The 17,594-nt window shown below is 40.5% G+C and overlaps 2 protein-coding genes across 5 annotated transcripts in view; one reads left to right on the top strand and one right to left on the bottom strand.

The window, feature by feature from the left end:
* The window catches only part of CEP89 (centrosomal protein 89), a 60,736-nt gene extending 49,756 nt beyond the window's left edge, over positions 1-10,980 (bottom strand). For 2 of the 4 annotated variants that reach the window (XM_044427810.1, XM_044427811.1), the window contains exons 1-4: positions 10,819-10,980; positions 8,656-8,762; positions 5,527-5,688; positions 4,055-4,253 (exon numbers count right to left, since the gene is read on the bottom strand). In XM_044427810.1, coding sequence (XP_044283745.1) covers positions 4,055-4,253; positions 5,527-5,688; positions 8,656-8,762; positions 10,819-10,857 — 507 coding nt within the window. In that variant the 5' untranslated portion in view covers positions 10,858-10,980. Of the gene's footprint in view, positions 1-4,054; positions 4,254-5,526; positions 5,689-8,655; positions 8,763-10,818 lie in introns of those variants that run through there. The other 2 variants (XM_044427812.1, XM_044427813.1) reach the window with 2 other exon arrangements.
* Positions 10,981-11,245: 265 nt separating this feature from the next.
* On the top strand, positions 11,246-16,142 carry FAAP24 (FA core complex associated protein 24). The gene is made up of 5 exons (XM_044427964.1): positions 11,246-11,273; positions 13,142-13,266; positions 14,132-14,271; positions 14,584-14,736; positions 15,799-16,142. The coding sequence occupies exons 2-5, from the start codon at positions 13,155-13,157 to the stop codon at positions 16,045-16,047; spliced, it is 654 nt and encodes a 217-aa protein (XP_044283899.1). The 5' UTR covers positions 11,246-11,273; positions 13,142-13,154; the 3' UTR covers positions 16,048-16,142.
* The last annotated feature ends 1,452 nt before the right edge of the window (positions 16,143-17,594 follow it).

Genomic DNA, 17,594 nt, shown 5'->3' with positions numbered 1-17,594 from the left:
AAAATCCAGGATCTGTATTAAGACATTAATCTATCAAATGCACATGCATGCCCACACTCCTTAACAATTTAATTGTATTTGCATTAGTTACATTTATGTAACTTAGCATACAAAGTAACATACTTGTTATTTTTAAAAAGTACTTTGGCCTTAGTACCCAATACACAGGTAGTTAGAGAATCTCTCTTTCACAGCATTTTTTGATAATTCATAAACTAGTACTTACGTCACAGAAAACAAATAACCACTAGAGCATTTTTAGATAGCAAAAAACAACAGAGTTCTATAGGAGTAGTAGTCTGGCTTCAACACCCATGCTGCAACAAGCAAACAAACCTATTGCAATGTATGTGGGAGACTGGGTAGCCTTGTTTATCACCTTAAAAAATCTGGGGAAAAGCAGGGTTACTGCTGAAATATTGTTCCTAGGCAAGCACTGTTTTATAAGAGGTATTATTTGCCTCTTGCATCCTTCCCAGGAACAGAGAAATGGATATGTCTCCTAAGGCAATACCTGCCATTTGCAGTTCTTAATAAGAATTTAATAAGAAAAAAAGAAAATATATTTTTAAATTTGCTCTACTATTGATCAGGGAATCCTTCTTAACGTTCAAAATCAATTACTCTAACTGGACCAATCAACTAAATATTCCAACACATACTGCAAAAATGAAGCAGGTGAATTTGCAGCAGTTTCTATGTTATGAGAGCCTTCTTCAATAATCTGTGGCACTGAACACTGTAAGTTCTTCTATCGGATTGTATGTTATTAATTTCTTTTCCTGTTAGTACTATGCCAGTCCTAACATATTATCTTTTCTCTGTTTTGTTTTTACCTTTATTCTTAGAGTCAATCTATACATTGAGAAAAGCACAGGAGATACTACCCTGCAAACTAAAAGTACAGCATTTCAGAATGCAGGTAGAAGCTTTGCATATTTGAACACTTCCTCTTGTAAAAATCCCTGCAAATCCTGTCGAAGAAAAAGCAAAGCTAGAACCTTTTCTTCTGTCGTATTAGCTCTCCACATGAAGAGAAGCATTCAATCATAAATTCTTCCACCTGCACACTGAAGTGCTGGAAATGCAGGAGGGCCAAGTCACAATCTTTTTCGGAACACATAAGTCATACTTTAGCTTACAAACCTGAACTTCGTCTCCAAAGGTTCTTATTTCTTTCAGCAGGACTAATGCATAGTGAAGGATTTCAGAATTTTTGGACTTGCTGCTTTTCTCTGTCTCACCTAAGGCCATTTTCTGCCTCCTTACACAAACGCTAAATTTTATTGCATGCTTTCCCTTCTTTTTCTTTCCCCTCCAATGCTTCTGTCTACTAAATATTTAATTGCATTTCATGCAAGGCCCTAACTTAATGTGATGACAGACTGTTAAGCTGTTTGTTCACTCAGTTGCAAGTGATACAGATTGACACCACAAAAGGGGAAAATCAATTGGAATTGTAGTTATATATACATACAAACAACATTGAGCAGATATGTGCCAATCATTTATTTAAAATAAAGGGCAGCAAGCCATTGCTGGTTGCACCAAACCACTGCACAGCAGTCAGTGGAGCAATTGTCACTGGTGGTGGTACAAGTAAGATTGTCAAGACTGGGAAAGGATTTCCCCAGTCCTTAGTTGCTGCTTCCCACAAACTATGATGGAATTAGTCTCGCAGGTTCAGATGTCATGCCAAAACATTGAGGATTCAACAACAACTAGAACAAGCCATCAGTTGTCAGACTGGTTTGCTGCCCAGAAACAAGCAACTATGCAAAAATCAGTACACGTTCAGACAGCAAAGCAACCCACTGTGGTTAGTTGTGCATCACTGTGTCAATTCATCATTGTGGCATCACAGTTTTAGAACTTTTTGAAGGAATGATGCTGCCGGTCTTCCTCTTCTTGTAAAGCTTTTATAGTCAAGTAAATCAATGAGTAGCAAGGATATTGCAGTCTGTCTAGCTATATGATTAATAACATACTGGATTTAATTCCCAGGCATGATGCCCAATCTGCTCATAAATTCTGGTAACAGAATATGTTGTTAAAGTTATCTTCCCAAGAGAGTAATTTGGAAATTATCTGGTGGTCACACAAAGGGCTGAGGCATAGTAGGCTAAACAGCATTAACTTACAATTTGTTACACTGTACAGACAAACTACAGGTTGTATAGCTTCTCTGTTCCCACAACCTTCCTGAGAACCCTCAAACACTGTCTCAAGCAAGAGCCTCTCAGAGCAGACCAACATCCCAAACTATTGTCTGTTGGTTCAGACACATTATCAAACCTGCCTTGCAGTACCAGGTTTCTAATTTAGTGGCAAATCATTGTTTGTCAGATGGCAAAGGTTCAGATATAACAAAAAAGAGATGGTTCACAATAACTTTAACTTAGAACTGAAACTATGATTTGAACTTCCAAACAACATCAAGCAAACCATCATGCAAATCTGGTTTACCAAATCCATTTTCATGTTCTATCTTCTCAGCATGTTGGTTTGTAAACTAATTCTCATCTTCATGGTACAGCAATCTTTACAGGCAGAGTTATGGAAGCTAGTCTGGTCTACCAGTTCAGACCTAGCCACAAACCACAGCTACCGTAAATCAGTTTGGAAAACAAAAAATCAAAGCCAATTTTATTCTGCCAGCTTATCACAAACCATAGTGTATCAATTTAGATACCAAAACAAAATATAATTCAATTTCCTTTATCAAGGTTTAATCTAATGATCTGAGGCAAAGAAAAGTTTATGCTTTACAGTTTTAACTACCACGTGAGGGCAGCACAAATTCAAAAAAGTGTTACCTTAAGCATGTTATCTGGATATGGTAATCTTGGGTACTATCAGTATATGGAGAACTTGAAGAGATGTTTATTCTACAAACTATTAACAAATGTCCACAAGATGAGTTTAAACTTCTGAAAAAAGGACTACACAATGTGCTAAAGATCATTTAGAAAATGGCTGATTAACCTGATGGGTATGTCTGGCAGTTTGCAGGGTCTGAAGATCCCATTTACTTCAGTCAATAAAATAGAGCTGGTCTCTTCAGCCAGCTATCACAGACGGTTGCCTTGTTATACAGCTACCAAAAATAAAACAACCTGCCTTCCATCATGATGATAACCAACTCTTTTACTTCATGCTTGCATGTGTGCGCGCGAGCACATGCAATAGAACTAGCACCCCCTAATGGTAACAAGTTTTTAAGTGGTTGCAACTTGATCTAACATTAATTCTCTCCATTTCTATACCACCCAATAGCGGAAGTTAACTGGATGATTTACGAAGATTAAAAATATTTACATCCTACATATTAACCATTTATTTGTAGACAGCACAGACACACAAATTTGAACGATTTTTAACCAACAATAAGTAAGAAATTAGAAGCTATTGTTAGGTGAGGTGTGACAGACAGATGTGCTCTCATGGTCAAAATTAAGGGATAAACTGGAACCACAAGGTGTGGGAGAGCACTTTTGCACAAAGAAGTGGCCAAATAATAACATCACCTTGCAGATGCAAACACAGGCAGACCCCAGGTCACAAACGAGTTCCATTCCTGAAAATCAGTTGAATCTGTATGTCAGTCAGATCCCATACATACGAGTCATATTAACCATGAGTAAGTTAAAAGTTTGTCTTAGTATACATACATATTTTACCTTTCTATGCACTTGCATTGGATTTATGCTTTGGAGGCATGGTTACCAGGGTAAATACTAAAGAAAATTTGTAAAACCAAATATGAAGTTACAGAAGGCAAGGCTAACTGCCCGTGATCCAAAACACACTGGCTTGGGTATGCTCGAGCCAATGAACAACCAACTCCATGGAACATTTTCATGAGCATAACAAACCCATGTTCATTACTATGAACTGTCTCTAACCTGAATTCTTAAAGTAATAGGCTTTATGTCAGTTTGTATGGATGTTTGTAACTTGGATGTTTGCAACCTGGGGACTGCCTGTATAGGAACATATGGTTCTTACAATCTGTATTCACACAGCTGAGGCAAACATACACCTGAATGCTTACCTGTTTGCTTTTGTGTGGAACAGCGTACAAAGCATCCTTGGTAATGCACTCTTTTTTGTCAATATCCTGACAGATAGAATTTGGCTCTTTTTCTGTGTTTGAACGAGATGTATCCATATCTTCATCATCACAGCAACTGCCAGATATTTCCAAAGACTGAACAGCACTCCTTTCATCACCATCACTCTTCCAGTTTTGACTGCAAGTAGAAAACATTAATACTATTGAGTCTCACTTACCAAAAATCATATGTTTTAGCAACACAGAAAGTTTTAAAAAGAAATGGCTTTTATCAATTAAGTTTTTTTCTAAAACAAAGGGCTCTTATCCAATCAAGTATTTTCTGGTCTAAAGACTGTTTCGCTAAGGTGGAGTTTAGTTTTGTATGCAGTAAATATAAGATTCAAAACTTATATTAACAGTATTACTTCAATAACAAAAGAAATATTTACAACACCATTGGCACTGAGCAGAACTTCATAAGGAAGAAATTCAATTACAATCAAACATTTAAGTCCATTATTTGTAAATGTGAATGATGGACAGAGATTTAATATGTTCAGCTTAAAATGAAACTATATCTGTCACCCTAATCCAAAGGCTGGTTTTGAGGCTAGCAATGCTTGCATAACATTATGACAACTGCCATGTAAAAGCATATTTTAAAATTCTGTGCAAGCAAAATAAGTCTCATCATAAAGCTTTATCTGATGGTTTGATTCTAGAATTAAATGCAGTATCTATATAAATGCAATTGTAAAATTTTTCTAACTGACACCCATTTGGTCCATGCCTGTCAGAAAGCTGTATACAGACCTTTCAGTACCATTGAGAATATCATCACAGATAATGGTCAAACACTGGATCAGGTACCACTGAATATATATATTTGCACCCATAGCCACAAGGTTGAAAAATGACACAAATTGTGTAAGGAGCTCAACTCTTAATAAGGATTTAGAATCAGATATTTTTCTGAAGAGAAAAGCTTCATTCCAATTTAATAGGAAACCATGTTTTCCTGTTACTTTAACAAGTCTGCACAAGGCTTGAACTACTGTACTTTCAATCTCAATCCCTGAAGACTGAGAGCTGCCATTTGAAAAAAAAAGTTTTACACTGACCATATTTCCCCATAATATCCAGACTTGGAGAGTCATGATTTGTTTACAGTACAGTTTCAGATCATGGGTAGTTCTCGAATCCTAGATCAAACAAAACAGTTTCCCACATTTGGATATGACAAGGAACTTAAATTTAAAACGGAAAGTAAATATCCACCCAGCATGCAAAAAAGGAAAGCATGTGAACCTAATGCTCATGAAATCTCACTCACATTTCTCATTACATCTGGACTGGGCCACAAAGCTGAATCAAACTCTTGAAATAGGAAGAAGTATTCTACAACTTTCCTAACAGCTCCAAAGTATAAACTATTGCTAGGACATGCGAAAATGTGCAGTACATCATACCCCATTCGCAGCTCAGTGATGGTTGCATATGGCTCAACATAACTTTCTTTATCCTGCAAGTAGCTGGTATCACTTTCTGAAAAAGATCGTTGTCGTGGCTGAGGGATGGCAACAGTGCGTCCAGTTAGGGTTGTCACAAGAATAGCTGCAGCCAGAGCAGATCTGCAAAATGAAAAATTGGAATATTTTCCATGGATCATTTTTGTGGAGGGTGGTGGGGAGTGTGGAGGACATATATACCTTTAATTATTGGGAAGCTAAAATGCAAAGCTGGGTTTTGAAATTAGGTGAAGGCTAAATTAATGGTTAACAGTAATATAACTTGTCATTATAGAGTTGGTTCATTTGCAGAGCTTTCCTCTTATTGCATAATGCAATGCCACTGAACAAATAGAGCTCCAAATCATGGTCACAATCCAGCAACTCCAATTAATGTTTCATGTGTTTGTGGATTCCCAATACCTTTTGTGACATAGAAACATTCAGTATACACAATGAAGAAGGACCATGTCATGATAAATGTTTTGCAGCCACAGAAAAGTACAGGAAACCTTTGGGACTCTGGGTCATGGCCACTAGGCATTAATAATTTTACCTATTTACTAAAGGAACATAAAGAAATCTTTCTTGTAGATTGTTTTATTCAGAGGCTAGTTGAAACAACAATCTTAGTCCAATAAACCATGGTATAGTATACCACAAGTGAGTACTGTATCCATGCTTTCCCTCTCACGTGATAATGAAAACTTACAAGGTTTGTTATACCAGAGATTCCTGTAACATCGGGACAGGGAAACTGTAGCTTAATCTCCGTTTACAAACCAAGATATTACATTAGAATCATAAACTGGTTTTATATCCTAAGTCTCTGCCAAGGTTTCTGGTCTGGATGTACTGGAAACTGAGTTTTATTTATTTATTATATTTATTTCCCATTTTTTGCTTTCAATGAACTCAAAGCGGCTTGTATCATTCTCCTCTTCCTGTTCACAGCCTCATCCCCATAAGAACAACCCTGTGAGGTAGGCTGGGCTGAGAGTCTGTCACTGGCCCAAAATCACCCAGGTGGCTCCATGGTCAAGCAAGGACTAGAACCCAAATTTCCTGAGTCCCAGTCCCATGTTCTTAACCAATATACCGTGGTTTATTAGACCAAGACAATTATGTCTGAACAGAGAGGACAGAGAGGGAAGTTTTCTTGGCTTCTATGTTGTTGGACATACATACAATGTTTCACAATGTTCAACACACCAGCAAGAGGTTTAACCACTCAACCCCACCATTCTTCTTTGGCTTGAGGCAGCTTGGGCCACAGTTTGCCCACCTCTGGCATAAATTGCCCCTAAAGGAAGCTATGTTTTAAACAGGGTTTTGGAAAAAGTGAGAGAAAAATAGAACCTGAAAGTAAGACAGTGATGAAAAATGGAGAAATAGTAATGACTTTAAAAGAGAATGTTATTACATGGCATATCAATGTGGTAAATAAAAGTGAGCCAAAAGGAAAGCTTAACAGGTAATGCATAATGTGCCCCATTTAAGTTAGCATACATTGCCTGGGCTAGATTTTATTTATGCAAGTTATCCAGTTACCCATATTTGTCATATAAATTACAACATGTTTCATGTTGCAAGTGATCACTTGCAATGCTGATACTAAATGGGATGTTATGTGGCATTGCTATTTGGTTATAGGCTTGATCATATGCAAGTTTAGATAGAAAAAAAAGCCTACAAGAGTCAATATCGAGCAGTGGTTAAGAGTGCAGGATCGGAACTCAGGAGATCTGTCTGGCCCCCATTCAGCCATGGAGATCACAGGGTAGCTTTGGGCCAGTCAGAGACTCTGCCTAACTCATGAGGTTGTAGTGAGGATAGTATTGAGAAGAGGAGGAGAATTATGTAAGCTGCCCTGAGTTCCATGGAAGGAAAAAAGGCAGGACATGAATATAAATAAATAATACAACTCCCAGATATGCACCTGGGGCATGCTGGGAGGTATTCACATTTTTTCCTGTCTAATTTGCATAGGATTGCACTCTCAATATACTTTAATTGACTTTTAGTCACTCAGTTACACTTACATGGAGATGAAACATTTCTGAAGCAAAAATTACAGTTTCTTGATTTTTGGATGAGGTACACATGTATTCCTAATATATTTTATTAATTCAGCTATCTGATCAATCAGGAGCACTTCTGATCTTAATCTAACCAATTATTAAATTCAAAATCACAGCCCTGATTTTATACTGTACTGTTCATATTATACATAATATAAATAAAATACTCAGTTTTAGAAAGCCTCTTCAATGTTGGCTGAGCAAAGTTCTAACATTTTGGATGCAACAGCATATACATTCAGACTAAACTCCTCACATGTCTAAAGGAGCACATACCCAGGTCATAAGCCTGCACAGGCTAGGTCGACTCATATATCTAGTGGCTGTGTCTTCCCTTGATGTTCAGTGAAATGCACCCACTTCCATGCAAAGGGGGGACCTCCTTCTAGTTTCCCTCCTTCCATGGAAGCACTCTACACATGAGCTTCTTCTCATGTATTTCCAACAAACAGTGTGAATTGTGAGGCGAGCAGCCTGTGCTGCAGCTGAATAAGGGTCACTGTCTGAACTCTTCCACACCAAGGTGTAGCCTTTATTATAATATTCAAGAACGATCCATAGCACCTGCACAGAGAGCTCTGGCTATTGGGCTGTATAGGAATAAACAGATATATAGACAGATAGATTGAACTTTGATCCATGTACTGAACTTTGATCAGTGAACCAGATCTTGTAAGGAAGGGAAGTAAATGCTTTTCATACTAGAAAAATAGCCTGTCTACATTTGTGCCTCAAACTAGACTGTTCTATTTTTTTTTCATTAATCACTCAACAGATTCTTCCAGCCAACACCAACTGGCAATCTGAAATTAATACATAATTAACATGTGCAAAATGAAGATGACCTTCCTTTCCAGGGTGCAACCCTGGAAGCGCTGGTATGTATCTGGTTTATGTAAAGGTTACAGGCAAGATAAAAGCATGCATTTGACCCAAATATTTAGATCTATTGATTATTTAAATTCCATGTAATAACTGGTAATCAAGAGATGAAAACATTAAAACCTACCTGGGCCTTTCTGGAGAAGGGTTTGGACTACGAGGGGGAGGGGTGCGGGGTACAGCAGGTTTAGGAGCTATGGTAGCTGCAGGGATCAGGCCATGAGCTATATGTTTCTAAACAATTTAAAATAAAGTTAGTTTGCAATGATTGAACTAACACAATGAAGAAATACAAAACTGGACATGCACAAGGACTTACAAAATAAAAGGAAGAACATTTACATGCATTTTAATGTATGCAGCAGGCCCAAATGGTTTTAACTCATGCATAGTCTTACTATTGATAATATTACACCAAAATACCTATTATTCTACTCTATCCTAAGTATTTCTGTAAAAATGCACTAAGTCCTTGGATCAAGCCCCTAGTAATTTTTGAAATGTTAATTGTTTGCTCTTTTGTCTTTCTGGAATTTATCACTTTCCAATTAAATATCAAACACAACTTATTAATGCCAATAGTAGGACTACTGATATCATCTTTTAATAACTATTTTGTAACTGACAAATAGATCTTCATTGAAAGAAGCTGTATTTGAGAACATGACATGTCCATGAAGAGGAATGGATATCCAGAACTGGAAAAATAAATTTTAGGGTGACCACCAATTTTTTAGTGGTGAGATCCAGACATTGCTTAGGCTAACAAAACAAATTTCCACTAGTCCAATGGAATAGTTTGCATTATCCCCTTTTAAATAGCCAACTCCACTGCTGTACTACAACTTGCATTTGAAATTCTCCTCAGTTTGAAAAGCAGATTTCCATGCCCTATGGAAGGATGATATTGAAGGAACACAGATATAAAATCTCATAAGGCTGACAGAACTAGTTTTACAGTTCTGTAGATCTAACCCCATTGGAATGCTGGGAACAATAGATGGCAAAAGGAGGTGACAGCAGAGAATGAGGTGGCTAGATGGAGTCTCTGAAGCAGTTGGCGTGAGCTTAAGTGGACTCTGGGGGATGGTGGAGGACAGGAAGGCCTGGAGGAATGTTGTCCATGGGGTCCCGATGGGTCAGACATGACTTCGCAACTAACAACAACAAACCCCATTGGTGAATGTTACATGCTGTTTCATACAACTATGAAGATCACCAGGTCTTCATATTTTAGAGTGTTAAATAAATAATACAATTTAAAACACATTTATCTGAAACTAAGGCTGCAATTCTATATATGTTTCTTTCCTGAGCACAGTGAGGCACACTACCAGGAAAATATACATAGGATTGTATTGTAAGTTTCATTAATTCAAGTGGGACTTTCTTTCAGGAACATGAATAGAATCTGAAAAACTTATTTAAGGGAATAATCCTGTGCCTATTTAGACAGAAAAAAGTTCTAAAATGCACAGCAAGTCCCAGCCAGCCCCACTGGCTAGAGGAGGAGAGTACTAGTTTTTTCTCTAAACATACATACACTGGAATGCACCCTAGGTGCATCAAGGGTTTGAGCACATCACCATATTACAAAATAGTTTTGACCGTCTTTGAAACTCTAGCAGCTAGTGTACACAGTTACAGAGATCCTGATACTAGAGGCAGCATTTGGCCACCAGGAGTAGCAGCTATTGATAACCTCCTCCCCCCATGAATTTGTTTTAAAACCCTCCAAATATGTGGCTATCATGGTATCTTGTGGAAGTGAATTCTATCGTTTAATTATGACTTGTGTGAAGAAGTCCTTCCTTTTATCTGTCCTGGATCTCCCACCAAGCAGCTTCATGAGATCATCCCACTTGGTAATAGTATTGCGAAAAAGAGAAAAAATATTCACCTTCTTCACACAATGCCCAATTTTGTCCCGCTCCATCATGTCTCTCCTAACTCATCTTTTGAGTAACAGTATGTATATACACAAACGCATTGGAATAGGAATTAGCATATGTGTCTTTTGCCCTCTTTTTAGTGATGCATAGGCTTTTTTGAAGATGCGATAGCCCCCCTCCTCCACTGTTTGTTTCCCCCTCACACACACTCTTTAAAAAGGGATCATTACTTCTTTGCGTCCTCATAACAAGCTTTCCCCTCCATCTGCCCAACATAGAGTCGCTTGAAAGGGCTTGGTCACCATGGCAACCAGCGCCACGTTGCTCACACAAAAGGCTGCCTGCTACCTTTTGCTTTCCCGACGGGGAACCCTAGGCCTCCTCGGACAAATACTCACAAACTGGCCTCTTCGGCCTCTCCTGAAATACAACGCCATGAGAGCTGAAGAGCTTAGCAAGAAAGCGGGGGAAAGACGGGTGCGGAACAACCCGCCGGGGGACCGCAGGGAAGCAAATCCCCACTATTCCACAACAGAAAACAGGGACGCTTCCTTCTTCGCAACCACGCCTGAACAAACCGCGAGTCGATTGGCTACAGCCTCCCGCTTACACCAATCGCTACTCACATTACTGATTCCACTTGCACCTTAGCAGCCGTTGCCATAAGCCCCTCCTTCCAACGGCTTTCCTCGCGGGAGGGGGAAAAGGAGCGTTGGATGATGATTGGCTGAGGGGGTGTCTGACGTACGCGCGCGCGCGGGACGAAGCTTCGTCGTCTTCGCGCGAAGAGGCGCGTGCTGGCCCGGAAGGCGCTGTGGCCGCTCGGCCCGGCGAAGGTGGAGGCGAGCGAAAGGTAGGTCTCGAAGGCTGACCAGGCTCGGCAAGGCCGCAGTGCGCGGCCCGGGCTTTTCTCCTTGCCTGGCGAAACCACGCTTGGATGTTGGCTACACGGGGCAAGGGAGCAGTTCACACGTGATTGGTTCCCCCTGTTTTTATATTGCTGTGCGGTACTTTGAGTGCTATGATGGAGCTCGGGGAGGATGGCGACTCCCGCGGCCGTGAGCCCCGCCATGCATGGCAGCTTTTATTTATTATTTATTTTTATTTATTAAAACATTTTTATGCCGCCCCATTCGCCGAAGCCTCGGGGCTGCCTACAGCAATAAGTTAGAACATCATAAATAACCTTTTAAAATATATACATTAAAATAAATACAGAGGATGGTCGTCAACACCAGCATGGTGCTGAACTTCGCATCCGAAATGCATGAATAGGGAGCCCCACCGGCAGAGGAGTCATCAGCCTGCCCTGAATGGAGCATTCCTTCTGGCATGAACATACCTGTGCATTCATAATCTAAGGGTTAGGGTTAGGTGCCGCCTCCAAGCAGGCTTGGAAGTTAGCAACCAGGGAAAGTGCCTTCTCAGGACTTTAGAATGATTTCCCCAAGAAGGCCTGTCTGGCACCAACATCGTTATCTTTGATGCCAGGTTAAGGCATCGGGCAACACATTTTTAAGGCATTTCTATCCCATCCAATACAAAAGTTTCAGGATGGTGATACAATGGCAGCACACAAAAGTAGAATATAAATATCTAATAATACCAACATTAAAACATTAATCCTTAACATACAGGGAAAACTACAAGGTTTTGGCCTAGCACCAAAATGAATAAAGCATTGGCACCAGGCACAGCTCTCTTAAAGCAGGTTCCGAAGCTGGGGTGCTACCACAGAAAAGGCCCTTCAATGGTTAGATCCTATTCTAATCTTCAAAGAGGGCTCCTGAAGAACGACCTCAAAGATCTTAGGGGGTAGTCAGGTATATACGGAAGGAGATGCTCCTTCAGCTATCCATGCCCTAAACCATTTAGTGTTTTATATGTCATTGTTAGCACCTTAAATTGGACCCCAACTTTAATTGCTAAACAGTGCAGATGGTACAGGACTGGTGTTATATCATCAAAAGCCTGGCTGCTCTGTTTTGGATCAATGGTCTGGAAGTATCTGGAGCATCTTCAAGGGCAGCCCCATGTAGAGTGCATTACAGTAGTCCAGTCAGAAAGTTACCAGAGCATGGGTCACTGTTGCTAGGCTCTGCTCATCCAAGTAAGGATGTAGTTCATGGATCAGCCAAAGCTGGTAGAAAGTGCCCCTTGCCACAGCAGTCACCTGGAACTTCAAGGATAACTTTGGATTGAGGAACACTCCCAAACAACCCACACTGTTCCTTAGGGGAAGTGCAACCCCATCCAGAACAGGGCAAAAATCATTTACTTGGAAAGCAGATCCACCCACCAACAGAACCTTTGTTTTATCTGGAATAAGTTTCAATTTATTGACCCTCATCCAGCCCATCTCACTGGCCAGCACAGGAGGATTTACTCTGGTAATTGTTTAAAAATGTTTTTAGCTATATGGGGTGTGTTTGAACATTGGTACGTCTAAGGTTTTTAACAAACTCGAAGGAAGCCAGATTCATGATTTGAAGGCAGTACCACACTCAAACTTAGTTAGCAAATACATGCTCAAGGCTATGTTAATAAAACGGATCAACCACTGAGGTTTTCTTGAGCTATTTTCTCCCATTAAATGTGGCTAGAAAATCCATGCTACAGGATTTTAGTATTCAGACCAAATCGGCAAGTTAAGATAGAGTCGTCTCAAGAATAACATAATTGTTGCTTTTCACTTGCAAATTATAAATGATGTCAACAAAGTGGAGGAAGACCAATGATGATGAATGAAACCACTCCAGTCCGAGCAGGAGCTGTTAATGTTCCTTATGGGCATGTGATTGGCAATGAGAAGTGGAAAGGCTCACAGATCGCTCATGGGATACAAGGTAAGTGCATTAATGAAAAACAGGACATATGTGGAATTGCAGAATTTGCTTCCCAGAAATATCTGTAAATATTGCAAATGAAATAAGTTGCCAGTGCCATGCCTCACAGGGCTAACTGTTGGTACTGTTAATAATTAGGATGCCCTTTCCCATTATTTTTGTTTGTCCAGTCCCGTTAATATTCCATTTAGAATCTTTGGGACACCTTAACAATATTAAATGGTATGGCTTAAGCTAGAAGTAGAAAGAGTACAACTGAGCTCTGTTTTTCATATGTGTTCAAATTAAATTTTTATTCATACCTTCAGATTGAGTTTATTTAGGATGTAGTCAATGACCATGCTTTGATGATTATATTTTATTAACTATTGTTTCCTGTGAACAAGCCAGGATGTTAAACCAACTGAAAATCCTAGGCTTCTTCTGAAGCCATTAATCATATTTTTCTTGGTTTGACAAAATGGGATGCTTCTTAATAGACTTCCTGGTTGGTTCCCTCTCATGAGAATGGGGCTGCTTGCATGGCATGCTCAGATCTTGGCTAATATGTTGAGATCTGATCAGTTGCATGTGGCCATTTATTGCAAAGCTGTAGATATTTTTAAGGAGATAAGTTTTGATGATTAAATTAGGTAATTATAGTACAGTAGTTGAATTTTGTAAAGAAAGCAATATAAGTTATACTTTTTATTAGCGTGGAAGATGCTGTAGGCATAGTATACTTGGAAATAAATTGTATTGGGCTTCAGAATCTCCTCTGAATAGAATGTTCAAGATTGGGTTCTTAGAGTTTCACGTAAACTTTTAGTAGGAGCCTATTATCATTTTGCTGTTAATATTAGCTTCCTATTCCTCAAATTCCAAGGGAAAGTTACACTCATTCTAGAAGATGGCCTGGGAGTTGTGGACTTCCATCTTTCTAATAGAGTCTGTGTCCTCTATATTTCTGAAGCAGACCTGGTTGCAGGAAATGGCTTTAGAAGACGACTTGTTCGTTTCAGAAATGTAAGTACTGTCTGAAGCAGGTGTTTTCAGTCTAGCTAGTCAATAATAGAAGATTTTGCATCAGAAGGAAAGGGGAACTTGGTTTACCATTGTTTAAGGACCTGGATCTTTTCTCTTGCATTCACTGTGTACCACCCACCATTATTTACAATTCATAGTGTGAGCAGAAATGCATATTCTCATCCTCCATCTGCAGCCACTAGCTGCCTGCTGAGGTCAGGTCAGGTCAGGTCATTTTCTTACCTGTTTCAGTGTCGCTTCAGAGATACTATTAAATAACTTTGTTCTCACTGACTCTTGTCTTCGTTCCAGGCCTGCAATCTTCAAGGAATTGTAATAGTTGAAAAAACCCAGCTAAGTGACCAGTATTTCCCAGAAGTACAGAAATTTGTGGTCCTGGAACTTGGAATGTCATTACTTCCAGTGGCCAACCAGGGAGAAGCAGCACAACTGATTATCCAACTAGTAAGTACCTTCAAGAGTTTTTATGCCATTGAATGATGATCTAGGTGTGTGCAGTCCTTTAAAAGGCCAGTGGCAGCCACACAGGAAGCATCAGTGAACTGGAATGAAAGGATTAGGTAAACACGTTCTTTGGTAAACATGTTGACAGCTTTGATATCGTGCTTTCATAGATGTTGAGGTCCAGTTTCAGAGGAAATTCCATGTGGGTACAGTGCTTGCAACTCCTCCTACTATTAATAGTAAAGTTCCCTGGGGAGGTGGTGCCCCCCTTTTTTGCTTGCAGTGAACGGTTGACACCACCACTGATGAAAAGCATGGAAGCTGACCTGGGGGAAGGGAAAGAACTAGAAATGTAACGTGTGGCCGCAAGCTGTATGAGAGGAAGATTAGACAAACTATTGGAAGATAAGTTTACTAGCAGGTATGAGTTATGCTAGCTACAGAGGGCTTCATTCCAGGGGTAGCATATATCCATGAGTAGCAGATGAAGAAGCAAACATCAGGATGCCTTATGCCCAGTTGTAAGCACCCGAAAGCACATGCACGGGTGGCGCAGCTCCCTGGTAGGGCTCATGCTAAGAGCGGAGAAGGTCCCAGGTTCAATCAGGTGTCATCAGTGTGGTGTGATGGGAAGAGTGTTAGACTGTAGACCCAGAAGATCCGGGTCCAGATCCCCACTTAGCCATGAAGCTCAGTGGGTGACTTCAGGCCAGTCATTCCTCTCCCAAGGGTGTAGTGGAGGCCTCTCAGAGACCAAAGTGCCCCACTTACTTTGGAGGGAGCATGCAGGGGGGTCGCTGGATCCCTGAAGGTGCTTCCTCCACCGCCTCTCAAGAGACTTAATTCTGCTGGTTTGTGGCTGGCAGCAACACAGGGCGCATCAAGACTTTGACAGACAGCTTCATTTCTTAACATGGCTGGAGCCAGAATGCTGGGCTGGAGGGACGAGTGTTTCTCCCAGCAGAGTAGCCTTTTATTGAGAAATATTATTGGAACTGAATGGCACGCTTAGGACCTAAAACCACTAGAGGGCATGCAAACTGCACTTGTTTTCTGTTTCAGGTGCAGGAGCAAACTAAGGATCGAGCCAGCAATCCCTTCCTTGATAAGAAACGTCCCAAGTTTTTAGAGGCTTCTGTGTTACAAACTGTTCAGCAGATTCCAGGAGTTGGGAAAACCAAAGCTTTGCTTCTCCTACAGCGATTTGGGACCCTCCACCAGCTTTGTAATGCATCTGTCCAGGAGCTTGAACAAGTAGTTGGACATGCTCTGGCACAACAGATCCATAAGTTCTTCACGCACACAAAGTGATCGAGCTTGTTGGCTGAGCATCTCGGGGGGGTAGTTCACATCGGCTTATAGATGAGAGGACTTCTTATTGTTGGGTATATATTTATTTTTGGGGGCAGGGGGTGAAACATTTGTGGAGAGCCTTTCATAGCAGCTGAACAAAATAAACTAAGGTGTTAAGCTTAGGTTAAACTAAGCTTAGTTTAAAATAAACGAAGCTGCAGTTCTCCAAGTTGCAGCTGCTAAGGGTAAAGACTCTGTGGCAACCACTTCATAGAGAGTGTGGAAGAATAGATGGGGCCCCTTTCCCAGAAGTAATAGGCTGTATATGGCCTTTAAAAGGACCCAAGCAATTCTTCTGCAGGATGAATTGTCTTTAAGGTCAGCATTCCTGGTTTGGGCACGAGGCCAAAAGGATGCTTACACGTTCCTCTTGAATGGCGCTAACAACTGAAGAGTTGCAAATGAAGGTGCAGCCGTGTAATTGTGACCTTTGATCTGCCACACATTCCCATTAGGCCTTTTGCAGCAGTAATGGAGGCAAGTCGGCAGTCTCTGTAGCAGATGTACAGCTTTACGAAGCAGGAGCACTTTGTGCATCAGCTGCAGCACTGTTTGTCAGAATCAAAATAAATGCCAGCTGCTCCAAACTTCCGTTGATTTTCTTTTTCTAGGCCATTGCATTTTCAGGTGAGTGTTTGCATAAAGTTCTGAATGTAAATCCTTTTAGAAGCTTTAAGTATCATATACTGAGTGGTACCCATGTAGCATAACATCCCTTCCTTGCACTTGGATCAAAAGAAAGCAATCGGTAAAGGAAAGGCAGATGTAGTCCACCTTTCTGGCAAGCTGGAAGGTGTGTTAGAGAAGCAGCTTTCCAGAATAGCTCTTTGATGCTTCTGAAACATGTACTATAGAGAATCTTGTCGATTTAACCTCTGTTTTGTGCAAGTCACTGCTCTTAAGCTGAAAGTGGATTATTTATAACCCTAACCACCAACTCAGACTCAAGAAACTCTGGCCTCCTGGGTGAATACCATTGAAACACTAATTGCTAGATCCAGCTAAGTGCTGTGAGCATTTCAGATCTGAGAGCCTTAAGCTTTCTCATGCAACAAGCTAGGTCTGGTGCATGCCACAGGCGCTGCACACAATTAAGAGGCACACAGTAATCTCTTTAATGCTCTTTTTTCAGGTGATCATATCAAATGTCTCCAGGTCTGCAGGGACATTTCCTAATCTGTGTGGCTCTTTATTGTGTGGCAGGACATTTAACCTGAAGTTTGTCACTGGTAGCACACAGATCAATTTAAAGCAGTCTCCTGGTGGCACTGATAATATGCGCTCGTGTTCTAAAACTTGGTCCTGAATATTGTTGAAAAACTTAGGTGGAGAGGCACTAAGCAGAGACTTTATTTGGCTTCCGTGGCAGATGGCTGACAACTTTTGTCTGAAGCTGTCCGTTGTCCCATGGTACTTAACAAGCAGTGCAGGCCAGGATCCAAGGAATTTTGCCGCTATTCTGGGTGCCCAAAGGGGTGTTATATCCCATGTCTCAAACCCTAACC

The sequence above is a fragment of the Varanus komodoensis genome, unplaced genomic scaffold (genome assembly GCF_004798865.1).
Source record: "Varanus komodoensis strain SLA01 unplaced genomic scaffold, ASM479886v1 scaffold19, whole genome shotgun sequence".
Taxonomy (NCBI): domain Eukaryota; kingdom Metazoa; phylum Chordata; class Lepidosauria; order Squamata; family Varanidae; genus Varanus; species Varanus komodoensis.
This window is presented reverse-complemented; position numbering and strand designations above follow the sequence as displayed.